Source organism: Haplochromis burtoni, unplaced genomic scaffold (assembly GCF_018398535.1).
Source record: "Haplochromis burtoni strain Fernald_Lab_line unplaced genomic scaffold, NCSU_Asbu1 Contig_24, whole genome shotgun sequence".
Taxonomy (NCBI): domain Eukaryota; kingdom Metazoa; phylum Chordata; class Actinopteri; order Cichliformes; family Cichlidae; genus Haplochromis; species Haplochromis burtoni.
Genome location: NW_024582385.1, coordinates 535,547 through 557,508, shown reverse-complemented (window position 1 = coordinate 557,508; position 21,962 = coordinate 535,547). Strand labels below are relative to the sequence as shown.

General features: G+C 41.1%; 1 protein-coding gene across 2 annotated transcripts in view; it reads right to left on the bottom strand.

Moving 5' to 3' along the window:
• Positions 1-794: 794 nt before the first annotated feature.
• slc8a2a (solute carrier family 8 member 2a) overlaps positions 795-21,962 on the bottom strand; it is a 32,371-nt gene continuing 11,203 nt past the window's right edge. Inside the window, exons 2-13 of one of the 2 annotated variants that reach the window (XM_005935988.3) lie at positions 16,155-16,565; positions 14,690-14,827; positions 14,298-14,525; positions 12,034-12,312; positions 9,614-10,045; positions 8,998-9,359; positions 8,457-8,560; positions 6,114-6,226; positions 5,839-5,862; positions 4,521-4,620; positions 3,447-3,713; positions 795-3,311 (exon numbers count right to left, since the gene is read on the bottom strand). In XM_005935988.3, the coding sequence (XP_005936050.1) occupies positions 2,935-3,311; positions 3,447-3,713; positions 4,521-4,620; positions 5,839-5,862; positions 6,114-6,226; positions 8,457-8,560; positions 8,998-9,359; positions 9,614-10,045; positions 12,034-12,312; positions 14,298-14,525; positions 14,690-14,827; positions 16,155-16,496 (2,766 nt within the window). In that variant the 5' untranslated portion in view covers positions 16,497-16,565 and the 3' untranslated portion in view covers positions 795-2,934. The remainder of the gene's footprint in view (positions 3,312-3,446; positions 3,714-4,520; positions 4,621-5,838; positions 5,863-6,113; positions 6,227-8,456; positions 8,561-8,997; positions 9,360-9,613; positions 10,046-12,033; positions 12,313-14,297; positions 14,526-14,689; positions 14,828-16,154; positions 16,566-21,962) is intronic. The other variant, XM_005935989.3, reaches the window with a different exon arrangement.

Genomic DNA, 21,962 nt, shown 5'->3' with positions numbered 1-21,962 from the left:
ATAATGTAACTCTCAACAGGAGTCCAGTGTTTAGGACAGTTACAAGACAGAAAAATAAAGATATACAGTAACAAGATAAACACATTTCCTTTAGTGTAAAATATTCAAATAAATAAAGTAAACACATATCATGCAATCCACTATCAAATCCCAACAACAGTTTCCTCAGGGTGCTGATTAATTTAAGTATTGCTAATAGCAGCTTGGAAGTCATCTCAAAACAGCCTCATGCATGTATACGGTCAGTTCAGCAGGTTGTCTGCTAATTGGAAGGTCGGTGCATCAATCTTTGGGTATTCCAGTTTGCATTTTGAAGTATCCTTGGGCAGTTTTCCTTGAGTGCATGTGTGTTATAGCGGATCTGAACAATTCAAGAGCTTGACAATACAAGACACCAACCAGACTGAATGTTGCGCTACACAAGGTTGCTGTGCATACAAGTGGAGTTGCATGTGCTGTCCAACTTAGTAGATGGTGCCGATCAGTCATGGCTATATGTTTCGAAACATTTTCATATAGACATATGTTCATTCATTATAAATACATAGGAGCAGGTGCTGATTTGTGGCCATGTTGCTCTCCCATTTTGAATACTTTGATCATATTTTTTGTATGTGGCTAAATACTGAACATATGGCCAGTAAGAAATTGCACACGTTTGCATGCTGTGGAAGAAAATTTTAACATTTAAGATATGAAGGACCATATCTTTATTATCTGAAAAAAAGAGTCCCTTCACCAAAGAAGTGAAAACGTGAAGGAAAGACAGAGCGTGATCTGGATAAAACATCACCTCTTCCTGGAGTCAGGGCTCTAAGACATGAAAACGTCAACAAATATGGCTATGGTTTTATTCTCGACATCACAATTATCACTTATTATCAGCAGTTGAAGACAGCTGACAACAAGTCAGCTAAACAACAACAGCTGGTTATAAGCTACCATTAAGCCACTGGGCTAGTGTTGTACTCAAGTGTCCTAAAAATCAAACTTTCCCTCTGAACAGCTTGATCACATTTTCACGTGTTTATCTCTCCTGTCTTTTCTCGCCCCAAACCCCTCGCTGCAGATGGAGTCCCCTCCCTGAGCCTAGTCCTGCCAGATGCTTCTTCCTGGGGAGTTATTCTTTCCCACGTTTGATCCACTTCAAAGGAAGTTTCACCGTTGCTGGCTAACAGCAGCAAAAAAAGCAGCACTTACCAACAGGAAAGTTCAGGATATCCTTAACAACTCACGCCAGTATCGCAGTCATCAGTCAGAAGTGACTCGCACTGACTCACGTGTTCTGCACCGTCTTGAATCACAGGTTGTAACTTGTGAATGATGCAGTGAGGAAAATGAGTCAGATAAAGGTTGTATGTATTACTTGACGATTATTTGTCAACTCTTTGTCTTGTATAAGACGTGGTTTACACTGGATATTAGTGTCATGGTCATGTGACCTATCGCAGGTGATTTAACCCCCCCCATGTTTCACAGGTTCAATAAATAAGGACATTGGCGTTCTTCAGTGAGTGGATCATCCATTCTTTTCTATGTTTAATAAAAAAAGAACAATAGTGTAAAACAAACCTTCCCTCTAATCAATCAACAAAGAAAAAAGGAAACAAAATACGCTGACATTCCTCTTCACATACCATTTAATGCTATCAGTGACTTTTCTCTACAATAAGAGGTATTATCAGTTGCTCCCCAGCAACAGCAACTCATCTTGCTCTGCTTAAAATCTCAGATAGTGAATTTTTTAGGCTTTAATTGAGGTCCGACCTGCACGGCATGTTATTATATTATATTAAATTATATATTATGTACTGATTTTTCTTTCTTTTAAGAGAAAAATATTTTTTAACCTCACTTTCCATGTTTTTTGGGTGCACAAACTTAAAATGCATCTGTTAAACACAGAACAGGTAAGTATATAACCCCAATAAGACATACCATCATGCTTACTTACGTGGACTTGAAGACAAACCTCATCGAGACACATGCAGTTAAAATTTAAATGTAATTATGACAACTTACAATAAATTACAACGTGCTTTTGTCAATAACAGTCAAATTCATAAAATTAGAAATACAATAACATTACACCATTGATAAATAAACAGATAAGACTTCAGGGGTGAATGAATCGTTGTTTTCAAGGAGTCAAACTAAATGGCAGACACAAGGTGCTTATGAGAAATTCATCGTGTAACTTTTTATCAGTTTCACATTTCAATACTGGCTCCATGTAGTGTTGCTATTATCAATGCCTACAATGAGATCAAACTAAGCAGGTGCAGAGCGCTAAACATCAAACAGTGCCTCATGTCACCTAACGCAACACAGACACACAACTGAGCAGTGGGAGATATTTCATAACAGCAGCTTATTGCTTCTCCTGTGGACTGCCAAAAAAGCTCACTTGCTACTGAGTGGCCTGCAGTCTTCCTTCAAATCACCTGGATTCATGAATACTGACAACAATGAACTAACAAACAAAGTTTCTCTTTTTGCGAGAGAAACATATGAAGCAAAGTAGTGTTCTTCCAACTGTTATGTATCTGAGCAGCTTACTGTATATAAACGCCTGAAATAGTCATCTTGTAAAATAAGCTCTGACCCAGACTCTACAGGTGTGGGGAGACATACGACCAAATCCTGGGCATCCAGGATGCGAGTCTCCAGGTATCAAGCAAAATCCAGCGACTTCACATCTATTCTGCTTTCTTAAAAAACAGTCGCTGCACTTCATGAGGTGAAAATGAAGGAGTGCTGTCACAATAATTTCACAGTCCGGCAGCGGATGTTCCGTAGTTGAATCTGTGGTGTGTATACGTATGTTTCTAAACCGTGGCAGCAGATGTCAAATGATGACGGCAACTGTTTATCAGTGGGAGTTTTGTGTGTGTGTGTTATTGTGCAGGCATGACTCTCCACAGCTGTGCTCTTTTAGAAGCCTTGTATATGGCAATAGGCCTCCAGGCTAGAGAAGAGGACGTAGAGGAACCAGAGTCCAAAGAACAGCAGTGAGGTAAGGACTTTGGGGACGCGTGGGCCTCCTAGTTCACCACCTATGGACGGCCTTCGGCGAAGCATTAACACTCCCATACACAAGAAGGCAAAAATGGTGAAAAGCGTGACAGAGAAGGCCAGTGATCCTGGGTCCACACGGAAAACCTTCCCTTTGACTTCCCAGTATATGGCAGACACAGACCAGGCCACACCTATGCCCAGAAACACATTAACTGCGTTACTTCCTGTCACGTTTCCCACAGACGCATCTGCGTACTGATCCTGCGTAGCAGCAACTTTACTAGCAAAGGTGTCTGGAAAAAAAAACAGTCAAGTTAGAGAATGAGGCTAATCAGCTGTACATTCTTACATTCACTTTCCTAATTCAAACTTCTGCAATTCAAGAGTGTTTACAACAACAACTATGACAACAAGAACACCTCACTAACCAGGAAGAGAAGTCCCCAGTGCTACAAAGACCACTGCAGTGACAGTGTCTCTCAGGCCGACGGTGCACCCGAAATGGGAGGCTAGGTCTCCGATAATGGCTGTTAAAATACCAATGACAGTGATTGACACTATGAAGCACGCCCAGCCATTCCAGTACCCTGTGGGTGGGACGCAAGCAAACAGGATCTTCCAGAAGATACAAAATATGTGCATGAAATAGTCGAAGCAGTTGGGCACTCGCTGCTCCTCTCCCTCATCCTCATCACCTGTTTACAAAGACACAGAGAAAGTAAATCAAACACGGCGAAAAAAAAGAGAAGACGTCAATACCTACAAATGGTGCAATCACACTTTGGGCCAATCACAGACCGCTTCATAGTATCAGATGAAGCTTTAACCCTGTAAGACCCAACACATCAAAAAATATTATCAGTATTTAAAGCATCTTAAATCTTTCACATCCATGAGCCAAGGTGACGTTTACTGTACACTAGTCAGTTTTAACCACCAAAAGTTTATTGTTGAAGTTAGAGTTCTGTTTGGGGGCGATCGTGGCCCAAGAGTTGGGAGTTCGTCTTGTAATCGGAAGGTTGCCGGTTCGACAGTCTCGGTCGTTGTGTCCTTGGGCAAGACACTTCACCCGTTGCCTACTGGTGGTGGTCAGAGGGCCCGGTGGCGCCAGTGTCCGGCAGCCTCGCCTCTGTCAGTGCGCCCCAGGATGGCTGTGGCTACAATGTAGCTCCCATCACCAGTGGGTGACTGGTTGTGTAAAGCGCTTTGGGGTCCTTAGGGACCAGTAAAGCGCTATACAAATACAGGCCATTTACCATTTACAACACAGAGACATTACCACACTTCCCAGTCCACATTGTGTCCATACCTGGTTTCAAAAGTACAAGTCTTCATTTTTTAATTATAACGTTCACAAAGTCTTGTAATAAAATTACATGCAGTGCAATAAATTTCATGCATAAGGATTCACAGGCAAACTTGAATTTCAGAAATTTACAAGTGAAGTTCCAAAAAAATGACAAAAACGCAAAACAATAAATAAATACAAAGATGCCACTGACCTGCACTGACTGTGACCGCCCCGATGAACTGCTCTTTCCATGAGCGCGTACCAATCACCACGGCCAGATTTGTATCCTTGAGCAGTTTGTCCACAGTGTTCTGTTGCAACAAATTAAATATGTTGGTAATCAAGCAGAAACAATCATTGCTTACATGGATGCATACACAACAGATGGGTTCACATTACACAGTTTCAAGACTTTTTTCAAACCACGTCTCAAATGTCTTTTCATTTTAACTTGTTTTGTTATTTAACACACACCCCGACACCAAAAAGAATAAATACTATTTAAATGATCTATTCATTGCTCTAATTCAGAATAAGAACACATATTGGCCACTTAATTAGGTATACCTGTTCAACTGCTCTTTAACATAAATATCTAATCAGCCAATCACACAGCAGCTTAAAGCATTTAGGCATGTACGCAGAGTCAACACAACCTGCTGAAGTTCAAACAGAGCATCAGAATGTGGAAGAAAAGTGATTTAAGTGACTCTGAATGTGGTGTGGTTGTTTGAGAAACTGCTGATCCACTGAGATTTTCCTTCACACTAGAGTTTAAGGAGAACGGTCAGAGAAAGACTGGTCAATGAGTGCCAGTTCTCTGGGTGAAACTGCCCTGGTGAAGTCAGAGCAGAAAAGCTAGACTGTTTCAAGCGGATAGGAAAGCAGCAGCAACTCACATTGTTGCCCGGTCTAATCAGTCTAATTAGTTCTGTTGCCACATTTGGATGGTCAGAATCTGGCAGGGTGGATCCATCCTACCCTGTATTAACAGTTTAGTTCTGCAGTAATGATATAATATTATGAGCCATTTTTTCTTGGCACACTTTCATCCCTTTATAATCCCAAGTGTTAGGATAGTGCGCCTTGTCACACAGCTCTAATCATCTCAAACTTGATTGCTAAACATAACGATGAGTTCAATGTACTCAAACGGTCTCCACAGTCAGCAGAGTACCTTTCAAGAGATTTGAAACTGAGAAATCTGCAGCAACTGAGTCATGCTGTCATGTTAACATGGACCAAACTGAGTAATGCGTCCAGCATCGTGCTAAATCTCTGCCATGAAGAATAAATGTATTTTTGAAGGCAAAAGGGGTTTGAACCTGGTATTATACAGGTATACCTAATATAGTGGCTGATGGGTATAAACACAGTACCAAATGAGATGGACTTAGTCAAGCAGTGTTTACACAATACACAATGTACACATACATTCCTTCTATGTATGGGAAATAAAGGTACATGGAATGAAATAAAATAGTTTGGAAGCAGATGAGTATCAAACAGCGCGTGAGTAGAAACTGTACCTGGTCTAGTACTCCATTGGGACTCTGACGCACAACAAGGCAGCAGGAGGTTAGTGAAGAAAACCACATACTTGTACAATCTTACACATTTATTTAAAGTTTTTAAAGGAATTTGTCCAAATTTGCAAGTAAAGTTCTGGTTTAATTTGTCAATCTTCAGGCTGCATGTGTTTAACATAACTTCATGTCAGTAACTGCCACTTTACTTGCAGTGTAACACTTGTATGAGCATCATAATATAAGAAACAAACACCCCTCACTCACTCCACACACACCTTAAACTCACAGGACTCCTCTATGATGACCTCTAGCCTGCTGTGCTCTCCAAGAATAGGTTTTCCCATCTCAGAGATCCTCCTGGCCTGTTCCTCCTCAGGGGTGGGATTCACTGTGAGAGAGAGCAGACAGGAGATCACTATTCAAGCCTTAATGATATCTTACACACGTGCTCTTAACCTCAGTTGAGGCTAAGGTGAAGAAAAATAGCACACTAGCACATGCTTTCAAAGTATGGCGTATTTCAAAGGTGTGTGAGCAGCATTTCAAAAGAATCTATAACTTGGCTAAGAAAGAAACTTGGACACTTAGATCGCTGAGGTGCATAGTGCACAGAGGTCATCAACTCTCTGCAGATTCAATCGCTACAGATCTCCAAACTTCATGTGGCCTTCAGATTAGCTCAACAACAGTGTGTAGAGAGCTTCATGGAATGGGTTTCCATGACCGAGCAGCCGCATTAGAGCCGTACATCACCCAGAGCAATGCAAAGCGTCAGACGCAGTGGTGTAAAGCACACCGCCACTGGACTCTGGAGCAGTGGAGACATGTTCTCTGGAGAGACAAATCATGCTTCTCTATCTAGCAAGTCTGGGTTTGGTGGTTGCCAGGAGAACATTACTTGTCTGATGCTTTGTGCTAACTGTAAAGTTTGGTGGAGGGGTGATTATGGCGTGGGGTTGGTGGCAGATTTCTTTTGTATTAATCATATGTTTTAATCATATCACATTAGTAATAGTAATATCGCTTTGTCACTTTAGTATAGCAAGATCAGTCCTGTCACCAGTTGTATGCATGCATGTAGAATGTTATCACAAGTGGACCCCAACTTTTATTACGCCTTCACAGTGGATCCATTGTAGACGGACATCCTGCTCAAGGGAGGTGACGGCCAAACAGAAAACAAGGTCATAATTCTCTCTGTGAGGGAGAAGGTTTTAAGGATAGGGCTGAAGGTAAAGCTCCGCCCCCCCCCACCCGTGAGATGGGCCAACATGTAAGAGTTGTGGAATGTGACATATCCATATTGCAATATGTTATTAAACCACTTCAAAATGCTCACTGGGGGTGTTTGCAGGTTATTTAAAATTTCCACAACATGCTTCGGCATAACAAGGCATTCTGGACAATTCCATGCTCCCAGCTTTGTGGGAATAGTTTGGAGATGACCTCTCCCTGTTCCAACATGACTGCACACCAATGCACAAAGCCAGGTCCATAAAGACATGGATGAAGTGTTTGGTGTGGAAGTCCTGACCTCAACCTGAGGTCAACTGCCTACTTGTCTAATATCAATGTCTGACCTCACAAATATGCTTCTGGAAGAATCGTCAAAAATTCCCATAAACCCATCAACACACTCCTAAACCTTGTGGAAAGCATTCCCAACAGAGTTGAAGCTTTTCCTGGCCCAAAGATGGTTTCTGCTTGCTTGAATGAAATGTGCTCACATAAGCTAGCCAGGTTTTCCAGTCTTTCTACTTGTACTTCCCGAGTGTTTGGCCCTCTTCACAAGCACGTTTAGTGTTTCATCCTCTGGCCCTGCCACTATTTTTTTAATAAAAACACAAACCCGTGGAATAAATATTAAAGACGTTTTACAGACGTCTTCATGCCCATTGAGACAAACTCACAAATTGACAGTAAGGTATTAAAGTGAGTGTAAAAAGAAGCAAGAGCTTGGGCGTTCACTGAGCTCAAACCAAGAAATGCAAATTTCTGCTGATAGTGTAAAACGACCACTTCACACTGTCACATTTAGGGCCAAGGATTTGGAATTTCAAAATAATAGCCAGCTATTTTAAAATGCTGCACAGATCACATGCAAAACCACACCCAAACAATCTTACCCTGGTTTAGCAGCAGTGCTGTGAACAAAGACAGATAATGAGTACAAGCAATATTTTCATGCTGTGATAAAACAGCCTTACACTCATTTCCCTTCTGAACTTCCACAAAAATTATTTTATACACGACTACTTCTTTCCCCTCCACTGGCATGCAAATATCCAATTTCTGCATCTTTTTGACACAATGAGGTTACACGAACAAATAATTACACCAGTAACTCATAACTAGCTGTAGCGTCTGTGCTGCAGTGAAACAGAGACAGTAGTGAACGCCTGCGTGTTTGGTTACTTGCAGCATTCAGCTGCGTGTGTTGTTGTTACTGTTTTGATACTTGATCTTGCACATTGATGCGATCTAATGCTTTCTATTAGTGTAGATGAGAAAGGAAAAACAGACTACAACTGTTATCTTATACTAATTTTTTTAAGTGACAGAGTCATGAGAAGTCACTTTAACATTAAAAATGAAATCTGAAATAATTACACACTCACAAGAGAGTCCTCGCTTTAGCCATTTGGGGTCGTCAAGCACAATGAAGAAGTTTTCCTGCTTCTCATACTCCTCCACGTTTATAATGCACACTCGCAATGTCTGACTGAAGACACAAGCACACACACAGACAAACACACACACACACACGCACTTATTTCTACACAGAACAGTTCTGTGATTTTACACAGGAAGAAAAACTCAGAAATACAACATAGTCTCTGCTTCTTAAACATCTGCACCTATATATATGTAACATGCATAGGTAATGTCCAATGAACTGAATTTACCACTTGACACACCTGAGCTCAATAGTGAATGAATAGGCTCATAGCAAAGACTGTGAATACTTTCATTAAATTGCAAAAATTTCAAGCAGACCTTTTTTTATTTGTCACTTTGTGTGACTTAAAGTGAAAAATAAATATAGGCTTGAGTTTTAGCACAGGAGCCAAAGCAGAGATGTCGGGAATGACAGCTTATAGCTAGATTAACAGTGTGCCCCTATCTCCCAGTCATTGCCTCTATGTTACTATACCTTACCTGGTCTGTTCATTGGTGAATTCCAGCTCCCCTCTGGTCTCCTCGTAGTCCACTCCTGCCTTGGCGCTGCCATCTTCCGTATGGTACGGCACAGCAACTGTGCCCCTGGACCCCGAGTTCCTCAACACAGTCAGCGTCAGGATGCCTGTGCTCTCACTCACCCGCAGCACGTGCTGCTCAAAGGTGAAGATGCCAGCATGATCGTCGTCCAAGATGGTGACCGTAGCAACCAGCGGCTCCACTAGTCTCCCTTTGGGTGGAATCCCCATCCCTTCATTTCCACCCTCCTCTAACCTCAGGTTCTGAAGGCGCACAAAGAAATGCTCATCCTCTTCAAAGATGTCATCATCCAGGATCCTCACCTGGAGAGAGCAAAGTATTTTAAGTTACATTCCTTCCAGATGCACGTGGTTGTTAACCATTTTATTGAACATTCACTACAATTAAATTCTCAGAATGACAGATTCTTTGATCCCACTGATGACAGACACCACAACTATAGGGGAGAAATCTAGGTTCCTGGTCACCTCTCCAGGACAATTTTTGTGTTTGACACTTGACAGTGACGATAAACGTTAAACACTGACACTAACATTAGCTTTTTTTCCTTTCTTACCTTGATTTCTTTGTGGGTCTCCCCTGGTTTGAACACCAGGGTTCCCTCAGTAAATTCATAGTCTGCTCCAGCATTGGCAGAACCATTTTCTGTACAGTAGTCCACATAGAATGTATTCTGACCAGTTCCCCCATCGAGGATCACCCCCAGAGTCAGAGAGCCACAGTTCTCCGTGCACTGATACTGGGAGCTTTCAAAACAAATGTGCGAGCACGTGGCCTTATCAGTCTCGTGGCCTGAACGTCGCGCATGCTCAACAGCATGTTTCTTTAATATGTTACCAGCACCGATCATCATGCGAGTCGCCTGGACACGGTAGAAGGCACGGCTCTTCTTCTGGTGAACCAGGGCAGAGTAGTTGGCCATCTCGATCAGCTGGTCCAAATCTTTGTCTGGGTGTTTCTCCTTAAGATCTTTCAAGATGCGGACAACCTATCAGAGCAGGAGAACTAGTAGTCAGACTAGGTCTTGTGTTTACACAGATATGTGTTAATGTTATGTAAAAACGCCCTTTAAAAACTATTTGCTCAACAGTGTCTTACAAGAAGAGATTTTATTGTAACTATCCAGACAGGGTTTGCAGTGAGGATGTGAAGAGGGATGCTCACACCAGAACGAAAATAAATATCTTAGTTTGCGATGACACAACATGTCGTTGTTTCTTTGACGACCTGTCTGCTCTTCTGCAATTCCCTTATTGAGACTCCAACTGAGATAAAATCTTATTTGCTTCAGGAAACGTGATAATGAACTGCCACTATTTAATATTACATGTACTTTGTATTTATTTTATTTGCTATGGACCCATGCGTATCTTTAATAAAGTGAAACTAAACTAAAAACTAATGTCTAGTGTAACCATTAAATATGACTGTTTATAAACTCACTGAGCTCTAAATAAAAATGAACTGATTGGAAATGTGTGCAGTAGCAGTAAGAACTTTACATGCATTCATCATGAGCATGAACATGAAAATACATACATACACCCCCACTAATATTTGGCTACATTTTAGTGGGTTTGCCATCAACGAGCTGTTAGCATAGTTTTGGCCACACTTCTTGGAAGAATTTGTAGTGTTCACTTAAATTAGTTGGTTTCTCGGCACAGATCTGGCTTTGGAGCAATTTTCAACATGGTTAAGGGGAGGAGCATTGGTACTCAAAGATAACCAGTTTAAACAATGTACATAACTGCAGATTATTTAGATGTGGGACCACTTTGCCACGATTTAGAAGAAGACATCATGACATCACCACAGACTGAGAGGCTGCAGACCAAGAAAGAAGTCCATGCTCCTTCTCTAAAATGTGCAGCTGCCCACATGGACAAGCCAAATGCTTTCTGGGCAAAAATTTATGGTCAGATGAAACAAAGATTGAGATATTTGGTCACAATGACAAGACATATATTGGTAAGGCTTTCTGAAGATCGTATTAGCGGTCAAGAATTGTTGTGGCAGCATCACATTCAGTTCATGCAGCAAAGCATGAAGTGGATGGAATAATGAAGACTGAGGACTGCCTCCAAATTCTTCAGCTTCACCTTAATTCAACAGCTAAACAGTTGAAACCTGGTCTCAGTTGGGTGTTTGAATAGAATAATGATTCCAAGCACACATCAAAACTGGTTTTGTAATGGGTAAAGTAAGCAAAGGTAACATCAGGTTACTGGAACGGCCTCCCCAAAATTCCGGCCTCAATCCTAATCAAAATTTGTTGACTTTGCTTGAAACTGGTCAAATATCCAGTCAGAATTACGGCAGTTGCTTGCTGATGGCTACCAAAAGTACCTGGTTGAGGTGGAACTTGTTGAGGAACATTTAACCATTAGTGTGGATACAAGCAAAGTTTTGACCCTGAGTGGATTAAAGTAAAACAAAATCAAACTTGTGCAACCCAATGCTTGTTTTTCAGTCATTCAAGATATATGCTGTATAATTATTCCAGTCTGGATAAAGAACCGATCAAAGAAATCACTAGAAAAATAAACTTATCATGACATTCATGTCATTGACGAGATATTTGGCCATAACTAAATGTATATCAGAGGGGCAGATCAGGCTAAGCGGTTAGAAGACAAAGTTAGAGGCAAGGTCGAGATGGTTCGGACAGGTGCCGAAGAGGCAAAGAAGGATATATTGGACAAAGGATTTTGAAGATGTAGCTGCCAGGCAGGAGGAAAAAAAGAAGACCACAGAGGAGATTCATGGATGTAGTGAAGGGGGGCATGCTGAGGGTTGGTGCTAGAAACAGGGTGAGAAAAGAGGATGATGATCAGCTGCGCCGACCCCTACAGGGAGCAGAGTTCTAATTAGCTAAAACAAAACAGATGTTAAACCTGAAATTAATGGAGAAAAAAACGCTCTTTTAAAGCCTTCAGGCTGAGTGGCTCAATAACACGTTTGCCTGAGTCTTACCTCATCTTTGTTCGGGTCTAGTTCATTGCCTGTCTGCACAGAGACCGTAACAGTGGAGGAGTTTCCAGGGCATGGACTGCTGTCTGACAGCTTTCCGTCCACGATCATGTCAATGCCTTTGGGAGCAAGGTCCCCTTCCATTTCCACCACGATGCCGTGCCTCTTGTCAGCACGGTAACGCTTGTGCATGTATTTGTAGAAGAGTAGGCGGCGGTCAGCGATCCAAGCCAAGATCACACACACCGGAAAATACAGCAGCGTCACTATGGCCTCCCACACCTGATTATGCAGGCAACATGAAAAATAACCAGTTACTCATTTGATATATTAAAAATAGAATAAAAGGTATGTGTATACCTTTTAGCTAATTAGATGTTTGGGTGAGTTTTAGAAACACAACATCTAAAAATACAGACTGTGGGTGTGCAAAGGGTTACCAAGTGAGGATTTACCAAACCTTGTAATACAGCTCGTAATATTTTGAATGTCATGTAAGATTCAGTATTTAAGATCCCCGCATCTGTTTGAAGATTCTTGCCACTTACATTTTCCACCGTTTCCCTTTGTTCTCCACAGCAGAATTCAGGTGTTGATTTAAATATTTGTTTTCTTGCTAATCTGTCGTCCGTACATGAACACTGCAAAGTGCAACAGTGAGCCACCACTTCTGTGTCTGCAGCTCAGTCATGTGATGCTTTGCTTTGCCCTTCTGCCATGCAGAGATGTAGTTTTTATCAGTATTATTGATCTTTCAGGTCTTCCACAGTTTCCTCTTACTAACATTTCAGGTTCTTTCAAACTAATTGATGCCAACGAAGCACATGGGCATAGGGAAGCTATAAAAAGATATTTTCAGATCTGCTGCTTAGAGGAGCATAAGATTGTTAGGATTGCCACATTTGGTAGAATTGGTATGATTATTACTTTCTGATGAAAGAAAGTAAATTTAGCAGAAAGTAAATTTGAACAAACATTTGAAAACAAATGGCACTAATGTCATACAAATAAAAGTAACAATGCATTAATATTTAAAGCTGCGGGGTGTGAATTCTCACCACTAGATCTCAGCAGATTGCAGATTGAAGTCAATTGAATCCTGTTTTCTTACCTCTCCTTACCTCGCCTCTGGAGGAGGCTGTAAAACTGTGTAAAAAGAGTCCAGTGTGAGCGTATGAGTCAATGACGCTTACTTCTGACCGACGACAGGGATACTGCAGTGAGTTGTTGAAGATATCCTCAACTCTTCCGTCCATAAGTACTGCTGTTTTTGCCACTGCTAGCTGCTTTTAGCCAGTGGGAGTGGAAGTTTCTTTGAAGTGGATCTACCGTTGCTGACTTGGACATTTAGGGAATTCTCTTGTATTATATGAGAATGTAACCAACCCGTGTGCTTTTTGTAATAATCTAGTCTATCATTAGCTGGGGTAATACTGGCTTATAACCAGCTGTTATTGTTGTTTAGCTGGACCGTTGTCAGCTGTACGGAGTCAGAAGCGTCGCATGTCTAATCTGCTGACAAAAGGTAACTGTGATAATATCCGGAATAAATGTGTTGGAGACTTGAATTCATTTCAGGAGATTCCACTCGCATTTATGTTTTTTCATAAAGGGGACCCCTTCTTAGATGAAAAAATATGGGTATGATCCTGTCCGCAAGTGGCGGCACAAACTACAAGTTTGCCTCCACAGAATGCAAACCCCTACGAGTCCTCTTCTCCTCCGCCTATGGCAGTGGTGTCCAAACCCAGGCCTCGAAGGCCGGTGTTCTGCAGGTTTTAGATGTGTCCTTGATCCAACACAGCTGATTTAAATGGCTAAATTACCTCCTCAACATGTTTTGAAGTTCTCCAGAGGCCTGGTAATGAACTAATCATTTGATTCAGGTGTGTTGACCCAGGGTAGGCTCTATAACCTGCAGGACACCGGCCCTCGAGGCCTGGAGTTGGCCAAGCCTGGCCTATGGTGTACGGGCAGTCTCTAGCCATATTCATCTGGTCCTGCGTATTCCACGTGAAGGGCCAACATGGCATTTTCAGTGAGTTTTCAATTTGTTGAAAGAAATAATAATACACTAGTCACTGTATATTTATGAGTACAACACATTTTTTCAAGAAAATAATCTCATAAAACCACAAACTTTAAAGAAATACTCATTTTTAAAGTGTGTTTAGTGCAGAGGCTGCATTTCCAAAAATCAACAATAGCACTGTGGCCAGAAGTACATATGTTTTTCAGTTACAATGTATGCAACCATCAGAACATACCTCTACAATCCCAGGTGAGATGACAGCCAGTATGAGGTAGAGCCAAATGTAGGCAAAGATACTCCAGAAAGCAGTTATGAAAAACACCCGGAGGTGTTTGATCTTACGAGACTCTCCGTCAGGTACCACCCACACACACAGACCAATTATCACAAACATATTGAAGGCAGCGCTGCCCACTATGGTGCCCGGGCCGATCTCCCCAGCATGGAAGTTGTGCCCACACACCTGTTAAAGTGAGAAAAAAAAGAGTCAATCAAAGCTCATTTGTTAAGCTAACTAGAACCGAATAAGAGCCACGTAACAACTAGAATTCAAAACAGACTCCGAGTGCACATACAGCTCCAGCATTTGTTGTATAGGTTACGCATATGTTGCTGCAAATTGTGCACCTCAATAACAGAAAGCAGGATCTCAGGTGCGGAGGAGCCCAGTGCCATGAGCGTGAGGTTGGATACAGTCTCATTCCAGATCCGTACCGTTGCGACTGTGGTTTCACCGTTGGGTTTGGTGACGGTCACCACTTTCTCCTGCAGTCACAGAAGTTTGGGAAAATGCCCAAAATGCTTAATTTCAGTTAAGACATATTTGAAATGCCCAAATACATCAGGTTGGAAATCTTGTTTACGGTCTGGTACAAAAAACAGCTCATTTGACTGTTGACAGTTTTACTCTTCATAATAACTGCACTGAGGACTGCTTCTCTAATTTCAAAATGCTGTTACATTGTGTAAAATGTAAACTCTAATCACAGTTTTTGAGTCTACTACGGTCCATTTTAAACAAGCTTTGCCACAGACAAGAATCCAGTACTGATTTTTGGCCCCATCCCTTGTGTACATGTATCAATCTTTTTATGATATTAGGTACTAAAGATGATGGATATTCAAAGCCTTCACAATTTTATGTTGAACAATATTCTATTTTTTTAACAGATTGGCAAACCTTTATTTAAACTCTGCTTCTCTAAAATAGTTTTTCTACACCCAATCATGTTACTGACCTGTTGCTAGGTCATCTAATAAGTTTAAAACGTTTCTACTGGTTATGCATGAAACTGTATTCTGCTGTGAACAAAATGTGAATTTATAGGATTTGCAAAATCAGGCATTCTGCTTTTACATTTACATGGTGATCCAACATTTTTGGAAGAGGGTGGTAATTTAATTTGTGTAAGGCATAAATTTAGGGGTCTGGCTGCTTTGATCGACAGGTATGCCACCACTTATTTAATAGAATTATCTGTAAAATAATTATCTAGTTGTAGAACAGCCAAGAGATTTGTGCTTTGGTTTTGGTACTGAAATTTAAACTAGCCTGTTATTTAGCACTGATGAGCATGTCTACAGCTTGCTAACCAGGATTACTACCTTTAGCGTCCATTTTTAGCTCCCAGAAAAACAAACAAACTACTCATCGGCAGTTAAGACTGTGATTCAAAAGTGGAATCCAGCAGCAATGGGTGAGGTGACAGTGGCTTTGTCCATCTTATACTTACAGTCGATGCTTCAAACACAGTGGGCCTGATACTAGAACTACTTTTGTTTTGGCAACGAGTTAATGTGATAAAATAATTTTTTTAAATTGAAGATTGAAAATTGAAAATTTATAGTAAATATTTTAAAACTGTTTCTCTTTATTACCTGATTCTCATATCTGTTAATTCATCTAAGGCGACATATACTGGCACTTTACTTTGATATTTAAAAAAATGCAAGCTCAAAGTGCAAACAAAATTTGCCTTTTCCTGATAAAAAGGAGCCAAAACACTCTTCAACTATGAGCAAACACAAAACCCTGATAGTAAAAAAATTAATGGTTGCATTTTTTAATTCCCAATTTTAAGTTCAATAATACCTGCGAGGTAATGACTTCTATAGATGCCATGAAGCGGTCTGCAATGATGGACACACCCAGGAACATGTACATGAGACAGAGGAAATAGATGATTGCCCTCCCTGCCTGCTCCCCCAGTGGAGGGTTGAGTGGTAGCCACACCGGCAGCAGGATGCCGGGTTTACAAACCACAGTGTCAGAACACGTCCGTTTTCCAGAGCCTGAGGTGTTACCAGAGGATTGCGGCAGCTCAGGGCCAGATGCTCGCTCCACAACCTGGGGCTTGAAGGAGGTCCCGGCGTGGCACAGGAGGAGGAACGAGAGGAAGAGGAGGCTGGAAAAGTAAACCGGAGGGGGTCCCATGGTATCCCTGTGTCAGGAAGGGCCTGGGGGTGGGCTTCACTGGGGGAACCGCTGGGTCAAAAGAAACTCCTAGTGAAGCAGAGGAGCACACATTTTTTGAGAAAGAGAAAATCTTTATCGTATACGATAGTTTACATATCTCACCATGTCTTAAATGGTACATGATAGGCTGGTTCTTATACCCTGCTTTTCTATTCTGCTCGAGCACTCGAAGCGCTTTATATGACAACAAGCCTCGTACACCCACTAATACACCTTCATACAGACATGCCTAAGTGCTTTCTAGCCAACATTCTCTCTCTCACACACACACACACACACACACACACACACACACACACACACACACACACTACATTCATCAGGAGCAAGTAGTTTGTCTTTTCGTCCTCGAGTGTCGTGGTCTGGATGCACTATCCAAGAATGTGAACATCAGCATTTAAAGCAATTCTAATGTAAACTATAACAGCAATGGCATGCAAATAAGTACATTTTAAATATGCTCTACATCACATTACCATAAAAACAACATAGAAACATGGATGTGGCTGTAAGAACAGTTCTGCAGTCTTCACACAAAATTCTAGACACGCTGCTTCATTTCTGGTATTATTATGATCTTTGTGAGCATTTTAAATATTAGACGTGTTTTAGTATCAACTGTCAAAGCTCCTCCCCTTCCCGCATGTTTAACCTATGTAATATCCAGCAGATGACGGTATGATGACCGTCAGAGTAAAACATCATTCATACTGCTTCAGCGATGTCTTCAAGCACACTCTGTCAGAATGCAGGCTCCCCCATTTCATTTAGTTTTTTTAAGCATAGCCGCCATCACAAAGGCTTGTTATAAGCAGTTAATTGTAAACTGAGCTGACTGAATCAGTGTAACAACATATCAAAATGACCTCTAGCACCAGTCACTGAGACCTGGTGGCAAGACTAACTAACATCAGTCAGTGTTCAGCACAGCATCTCTGTGTGAATACTACATCACAGTAATTTTAAGGCAAATTTCCAACAGGACATATACGACCTTTTGAGATTGCAGTGATAAAATGGTCAGAAATATAAATTTTCACTTATAACCATACTATAATAGATTTGGGCAATATTTGCTATTCCCCATAAAATACTGAAGTATTCTGTAAAAGGTATAGATGTCAGAATGATGGCGGAGAGGCTCTTTGAATATAGACGTTTACTACATGGATAAAAATTGAAGATATGTGCATGTATCCAACTCTGGACTTTTTCTAAGATTATCCATCTGAATCCAGCACTTTATAGCAGGTCATATGGTCGATGTTGACCTACTAGCAACAGTTTCCTTGCTATCCTCTAAATAATTTGTAATTGATCAGTAATGAAACTGGCTAGTTTTCAGCACTGATGTTTTGTCCAACATTGCGATTGAGAATTGGACTTTCATAACATTAGTTTAAAGCATATCCATATTTTAGTTAACATTTAGTTAGAATTAGGGACATGTAATGTGGTTCAGACACCAAAAGTGGGGAGGATTTGTATTCAGGTAACCCTGGTCATGAGATTAAGGAGCGACCAGTTGTCTGGGTTCACAGCAATGATCCATTCATTTATTAGTAAAAATGACAGAACAGTATATTGTGAAACATAAAACCAACAGAACAGCAGTCACAAGAGATGTTAGTCTTCACCATCAGACTAGATAAGGACATTTGAATTGAACACATCCAGACTCCTGATGATTCCTGACATCCTGAAACAGCACTTTAGTGAATTCACCAACTCCCCCATGCTGACTTCCAAAACATCAAACCACAACAATACTAAGCACTGATGGAATATTGGATTTGGCTAAACAATGCTATTGACATTGCTGATAAGCGCTTAAGGAGGGAGTGCTGTTAACCCTTCCTGAGTTGCCTCATTGCCGTAATCATGTTCACCTAAAGTCTTGATCCACAACCTCACCAAATTCCTCTCAGACTTGAGTTTTTACTTCAGCCACTGCCTGAGCCACACTCCACTTGGCCTAATGGTTCCCATCAGCTGCTTCGGGAGTTCCACAAACTCATTAAGACTCCAGTCCTCTCTTCACCTTAGTGCCCGAGAGATAGTACCACAGTTCTAATGACTCAAAAAGACTTGCTTTTAACAGGAAGAAATCTCTGGCAAGAATCCACCAAAGAAAGGAGTCCCGTAAAGCTGTGTCCTCTGCAGCGTCATGCAAAGAAGAGTTAACATGTCATCCCCAAGCTGAAGGTGAAGGAAAGAAACCCTTTAGTCCACCAAGGAAAACCCCAACATACAACTTCAGAATGGACCAGAGTCCAGCTCCTTTTCAGGAAACAAGGTCAAGAACCTGAGTTCTGTGTTGAGGACAAGTCAAACTATTTCTACACGGAGTGCATAATTTTTAGGCAAATGAGTATTTTGTCCACATCATCCTCTTCATGCATGTTGTCGTACTCCAAGCTGTATAGGCTCGAAAGCCTACTACCAATTAAGCATTTTAGGTGATGCGCAACTCTGTAATGAGAAGGGGTGTGGTCTAATGACATCAACACCCTATATCAGGTGTGCATAATTATTAGGCAACTTCCTTTCCTTTGGCAAAATGGGTCAAAAGAAGGACTTGACAGGCTCAGAAAAGTCAAAAATAGTGAGATATCTTGCAGAGGGATGCAGCAGTCTCAAAATTGCAAAGCTTCTGAAGCGTGATCATCGAACAATCAAGCGTTTCATTCAAAATAGTCAACAGGGTCGCAAGAAGCGTGTGGAAAAACCAAGGCGCAAAATAACTGCCCATGAACTGAGAAAAGTCAAGCGTGCAGCTGCCAAGATGCCACTTGCCACCAGTTTGGCCATATTTCAGAGCTGCAACATCACTGGAGTGCCCAAAAGCACAAGGTGTGCAATACTCAGAGACATGGCCAAGGTAAGAAAGGCTGAAAGACGACCACCACTGAACAAGACACACAAGCTGAAACGTCAAGACTGGGCCAAGAAATATCTCAAGACTGGTTTTTCTAAGGTTTTATGGACTGATGAAATGAGATGAGTCTTGATGGGCCAGATGGATGGGCCCGTGGCTGGATTGGTAAAGGGCAGAGAGCTCCAGTCCGACTCAGACGCCAGCAAGGTGGAGGTGGAGTACTGGTTTGGGCTGGTATCATCAAAGATGAGCTTGTGGGGCCTTTTCGGGTTGAGGATGGAGTCAAGCTCAACTCCCAGTCCTACTGCCAGTTTCTGGAAGACACCTTCTTCAAGCAGTGGTACAGGAAGAAGTCTGCATCCTTCAAGAAAAACATGATTTTCATGCAGGACAATGCTCCATCACACGCGTCCAAGTACTCCACAGCGTGGCTGGCAAGAAAGGGTATAAAAGAAGAAAAACTAATGACATGGCCTCCTTGTTCACCTGATCTGAACCCCATTGAGAACCTGTGGTCCATCATCAAATGTGAGATTTACAAGGAGGGAAAACAGTACACCTCTCTGAACAGTGTCTGGGAGGCTGTGGTTGCTGCTGCACGCAATGTTGATGGTGAACAGATCAAAACACTGACAGAATCCATGGATGGCAGGCTTTTGAGTGTCCTTGCAAAGAAAGGTGGCTATATTGGTCGCTGATTTGTTTTTGTTTTGTTTTTGAATGTCAGAAATGTATATTTGTGAATGTGGAGATGTTATATTGGTTTCACTGGTAAAAATAAATAATTGAAATGGGTATATATTTGTTTTTTGTTAAGTTGCCTAATAATTATGCACAGTAATAGTCACCTGCACACACAGATATCCCCCTAAAATAGCTAAAACTAAAAACAAACTAAAAACTACTTCCAAAAACATTCAGCTTTGATATTAATGAGTTTTTTTGGGTTCATTGAGAACATGGTTGTTGTTCAATAATAAAATTATTCCTCAAAAATACAACTTGCCTAATAATTCTGCACTCCCTGTAGCTCTCCACTTAATCCACTAGGTAATGCTTAAACTGCATTCACATTAACGATAAACTGAATTTTTGACAACAACATATACCGGGCTTGTTTGTTTTCCAATAATCCCACCAATTAGATGTGCTCTTCACTTACCTTCCATGTATTTCTATGCAGCCAGTAATGTCAGATTGCTGGTTTTCAGTAACTTCACTGATTTAAACCAGAAAGAGGAACACAGGCAAAAATGTCACTAACTGTAAAGATGTGCTACCTTCACTTATTGATTCATCACTGAGTCATGATGTTGCAGTCAAGTATTCTAGAGCAGCGGTCCCCAACCTTTTTTGCACCACGGACCAGTTTAATGTCAGACAATATTTTCACAGACCGGCCATTAAGGTGTCGTGGATAAATACAACAAAACAAAATGATACGACCAAGACAAAAACTGTTGCATTTTGTAAATATAATAATAAACACAAATTCACTGTGTAATTGTGTAACTTTATTAGCAGCGTCCTCCTGAAATGCGCCAACAACATTGAGAGTAACATCCTCCTCTCTGCCCCTTAATGCTCTCTGGTCGCTATGGTAACGCGCAAATATTTATTTCAAAATAAGACATTCATTCATTCTTCATTCTTTATTTATTTGTCACATGTAGTTATAGCTAGTACAACATACAGTGAAATGTTTTTCCTGGCTAAAAAATACTAAAAATACTCCCCCCGACTGTGAGAAACATACTAGAAAAACTTTTACCTAAACTAAGAGAAAAAAAAAAACAGGAGTAAGAATCATATATAAAAATGTAAAAGTGTATAATATCCTGTATAATATATATAAAAAAGTGTAACAGGTATAACAGCCATGTGTTTGTGCTTATAAGTATATCCATAATCGTGCAAAGTATTGCACTGTAATGACTTGAAAAACTATAAAAATATACATATTTACATAAGTACAAATGTATATAATATGATAAGATAAGATACACAACTACAACACGGGAAAAGACCCAAGGAAACAGAGTTAACGATAAAACCCCTGAAAACCATGAATTTCACATCCGAGCCTCAACTCTGGCGGCCCGGTACCAAATGACTCACAGACCGATACCGGTCCGTGGCTCAGGGATTGGAGACCGCTGTTCTAGAGTTCTCAAGTTGAAAACAAGTATTTTGGCCATTTCCAACACGTGTTTTTGATTGAAAGGAAGATTAACAATATCAAGCACCACACAGACAAAGTGTAACAGGGAGATTTAGTGTAAGCAGTGAGTCTGAGGGTGTCATAGCAGGGTGGGAGAAAGATTTCAGCCTTTTTTCAGTGCTCCTCTTGAGCCCAACGCCTCCACTGCTCTTGCACAGGTGACACTGCACTATTGTGCACTGTGACTTGAAACAGATACTAGGGTGCTGCATCTTTGATGCAGCCGGAGCTCTGCCAGCTCATTATGCAGTTGTGATTCAAAAACACAGCCCTGAGGGCCTGCAGCATCGCATTTCACTTTCCAAGGCCTGCTACGGTTACCTCG